General features: G+C 65.6%; 1 protein-coding gene across 1 annotated transcript in view; it reads right to left on the reverse strand.

The window, feature by feature from the left end:
- PHLDB1 (pleckstrin homology like domain family B member 1) overlaps positions 1 to 4,001 on the reverse strand; it is an 18,890-nt gene that overhangs the window by 9,280 nt on the left and 5,609 nt on the right. Inside the window, exons 6-9 of the mRNA XM_019470477.1 lie at positions 2,956 to 3,198; positions 2,741 to 2,878; positions 2,477 to 2,614; positions 309 to 437 (exon numbers count right to left, since the gene is read on the reverse strand). Of these exons, the coding sequence (XP_019326022.1) occupies positions 309 to 437; positions 2,477 to 2,614; positions 2,741 to 2,878; positions 2,956 to 3,198 (648 nt within the window). The remainder of the gene's footprint in view (positions 1 to 308; positions 438 to 2,476; positions 2,615 to 2,740; positions 2,879 to 2,955; positions 3,199 to 4,001) is intronic.

Below are 4,001 nucleotides of genomic sequence, written 5' to 3' on the forward strand. Positions count from 1 at the left end.
CCCCGCACCCCCTGAGGCTCCCCAGCCTGCCCTCCTCTGCAGGGCAGGATCCATGCTCCTGCCCTGCCCGGTCCAGAGGAGCACGGTGGCTCCGCGGCGGGGGGCAGCCCCGTGCTCTGCCGAGCCAGCACCGCACCCCGGGCCCGGGCGAGCGGCAAGCTTACCAGGACAGCGGTGCCCGGTGCCAGCCGCCTCCAGCCCGGGTGCGACGCTCCCAGTGCGGCCCCGGCTGGTGGGGAAGAGCTGGCCTAAGCTGGAGCGGAGGGAGGTGGGCCATGGTCCGGGAGGGGTGGGGGGGAGACACTGACCCTTCGCATCTGCTCCCGCAACTGCTCCCGCATTGACTCGGGGCACTTATCAAGGTGGCTCTTCGACTCATGGTAAAGCGCCCGGAGTTGCTCTAGCTCCTTCCTTTCAGCATCAACCTTTGCCCTTTCCTGAATCAGGGGAGAACGAGACAGAACAAAAAAAAAAAAGAAAAGGAAAAGAAAAGGGGGGGGAAAAAAAAAAAAAGAGAAAACACACCTCAAATCCGCGCCATGCAGAAGCTGCAGAGTTAGAGAGGGGCTCAGCTGGAAAAAGAGGGGGCTCGCAGAGAGGAGCATCATGGCATCTACAGAGGGGTCGAGAGAGCAACAGCCATGGGGACCCAGGCTGGGTGGTGTTAGAGGGGTTACGGCCAGCCCTCGACCTCAGCCTTGCGTTTCCATGCCGAAAGCCCACTTACGGGCAGCGAAAAGATTGATGCTCACAGCACGGATAAAGTCATCCCGATCCTGCAAGCAGCTGCACCATGTGCGCTTTCTGAACAACTGCTAACTAGCTTTGTTAATTGATGCTCACCATCGGGGACGCTGCCAATTAAGCACAGCAGGTCCTGTACGCAGGCTGAGGGACCACGGACCACCCCTCTCCATCAGAATGAGAGGGCTGCCTGCGGGATGGCAGTGAAAACGGGAGACTGAGGTCCAACCCTGCTGCCGCAGCTGCTCAGGGTGCGCTGAGTTACTGTCGGGAGCAGACACTTGCTCCTGGCCCCAGGAGGAGGGGGAAGCGTCCCCAATCCTCCCTCCCACAGCCGCAGGAGCAGCACAACGGAGGCCAGCGACATGGGGCTGGTGTAGGGGATCGCCTCCCGCAGCTCTGGCAGCCCCAGACAGGGGCTAGGCGTTGGGAAACACACGCTGCAAGAAACCCTGCTCCATGCTGCGGCAGCGCAGAGACGCGGGGATCCATGCAAAGGGACACGGGGGGACACGCCGGGGGGAGACAGGGCTGGCACAGATGGGCGCCCCAGGACAGGGGCTGCAGCGTGCCCAGGGGGCTCCCAGGCATGCAGAGATGTCAGAGGTGACGGCAGACTTCAGAGCAGGCACCGTTAGTGCAATTAGTGCAGGCTAGTTAGGAAAGCGGGTGGTTAGGTCAGCAGAGAGGTTGGGGGGGGGATTTCCCTGTGTTCCTCTCCTGGCTCTGCACGAGGCTGCCCCTGGCTAGAGAAGATGCCTGCAAAGGGCTGGAAGACCAAAACCAGAACAAAAACCCCAAACGCCGTCGGGGCACGGCTGGAAGGCGCAGATGGCACGGGCCTGGCCACAGGCAACCAAACAGCCTGGGCACCTCTAGCCACGGGGCTGGCCAGACCCCCAGGGATGCTGGCGCTGCATCATGGTGGCACAGAGCCACCGGCGGGACCTGGGCATAGGCTGCATGGGGATGCTGGCCAGAGGCAGCCAGGAGTCAGGTCCTGGCAGCTCTCCCGCCGTGGAGCATCTCACCCAGGGCCATGCCACGCTGCCCGCAAGGCTGCGGAATGGCCGGCAACCAGCAGCCGGGACGAGCGTGCCACGCACGCAGCAGCACGGTGCCTTCGGGCATGGCTGGCAGATCACGGCAGCAACTGCACCAAAGACAACTCCAGGGGAAGGGGGCCGGGACCCCCCTCCTCAGCCACCGAGCCGAGTGAAACACCCACAGCGATTTCCTGGCCACCTCCAGCAAGCTGAATGCTACAGTGGTGGCCGCCATCACGCGTGAAGACGCCCCGACAGGCAGCAGACCCGGGGGGACTTGCCGCAAGACACAGCCCCCCAGCAAGGGCAGGGAGTGCCAAGGCCCCCACCCTGGGGTCAGTGCTGCCCGCTGCAGGCAGCAGCCGTCTGGGAAAGCCCTGCAGCACAGAGCCTCCCCGCAAGACCCCGCCGGTGCAACGGACGGCGGCCAAAACGCATCCCAAAGCATCAGCCCTGCCCTCCTCCGGCAGGGCTGTAGGACCAGTCCCAGGCAGACAGACAGACCGACCAACCCCCCCCACAACGCGAACCCAGAGGGGATGCTCCTCGATGCCTCTGCAGAGCTCGGGGACAGGAGAATGTGTCCCCAGGAGAACGCCGCAGCACGGGGCACTGCGGCACCAGCTGCAAGCACCGGGGTGGGCATGGCACAGCCCACAGTGGGGGATCCCTGCCCCGGGACTCACCTTGTCCCGCTCCTTCCGGATGCTGGCGTCCAGGCTGGAGAGCTTCTCCTGCAGCTGCTGCACCGCCTCCTGCTCCTGCCGCAGCCGCGCCGCCTCCGACTCCCGCTCGCCCTGCAGCAGCGCCCGCTCCATCTCCGCCTGGACAGGCATGGCTGTGTCAGGGTGGCTGCCCCGACCGGATCCGGCTCATGCCCACAGGATCGGGCGCTGGCTGGTGAGGGCAGCGAGCCACGGGGGACCCAGCGGGGCACCCCGTCCCCTCACCTCTCGCGATGTCTCCTGCAGCTGCTGCTCCAGCTCCTTGATGTGGCCCTTCAGCTGGTCCAGGCGGCCAAGCACACTGGCGCGCTCCTCCTCCAGCCGCTGTGCCTCCTTGGCCCGGGGGCCTGCCAGCTCCTCGTGCTGCAGAGAGGGCAGGTTGGCATGGCACAGCACAGCACAGCACGGCATGGCACGGCACGGCATGGCCGTCCCCTCACCTCATGGTGGGTGCTCTCAGTGCTGCTGCACTCCTCCTTCAGGTTCTCCTCGTCCGACCTCTCCAGGCTCTCCCTCTGTCGCAGCTCCTTGGAGGCATGGCCCAGAGTCATGGCACCCCTGGGCACCCGCTGGCCAGCATCCGCATCACCAGCCAGGAGCCGGTGCACGTCGGCCGGCTCAGTGCCATCCGTTTTGGTGTACTCGGCACAGAGGTTCAGGATGGTCTCCAGGCGCTGCCGCTCCTGCCGGGAAGAATGGTCAGCGCAGCACCCACCCCAGCACGCACTGCCGCCAGAGCCCGCAGGACCCCATGCTGATGGCAAGCACCGGGATGCGGGCTCACTCCTTGCCCTGCCGGCACGCTGGGACGGGCTGGGGACATTGCAAAGCCCGACGCAGCCCGCCCCGACCCCACGCCAGAGCCAGGCACGCGACGTGCCGGGAGCTGGAGACAGACTAATTTCAGGCAGCAGTGCCGGCCGCCAAGCACCTCTGCTATTTCCAGACAGTGACTCAGGCCGCCCGCGCCGGGCGTGAGTCAGGGCTGAGCAAACAGGGCTCCGGCAGCACGGCCCCCAGGACCGGCAGATGCATGGGGCAAACCCCACCCAGGCAGCTGCTGGCTCTATAAAAACTCCGTCCACCCTAAATATAGACACAGTGCCCACAAAGCCACAGCACCGTCGCTGGCAGACGTGGCCCTGGCGGGGCTGGACGAGACGTGGACGGTTTTGCAAAGCTGGGGGCACCACAATTTCAGCCGGCAGCCCTGCAGAGCCGTGCCGACCCCATGGGTTTCCCCGGGCTGCTGCAAGCCAGGGGCTTTGTGCTCCCAGAGAGCTGCCATGCACCGACAGCTGCTCCTGGCCGTAATCCCCCCCAGATAAGCCGGCAGCCTGGCAGCTGCAGCAAATCCCCGAGAGGCAAGGGCTGGGTTTTAAAGCAGCAAAAACTGAAAGGCGTTTGCAAAGAGGGTGTCCCATGCTCAAACATGGGCCCACGCCCCCCCCCCCTCCCCCCCCCCCCCGCGCCCCCACCGCCGCCC

Source organism: Aptenodytes forsteri, unplaced genomic scaffold (assembly GCF_000699145.1).
Source record: "Aptenodytes forsteri isolate BGI_AS27 unplaced genomic scaffold, ASM69914v1 Scaffold187, whole genome shotgun sequence".
NCBI classification, from domain to species: Eukaryota; Metazoa; Chordata; class Aves; order Sphenisciformes; family Spheniscidae; genus Aptenodytes; species Aptenodytes forsteri.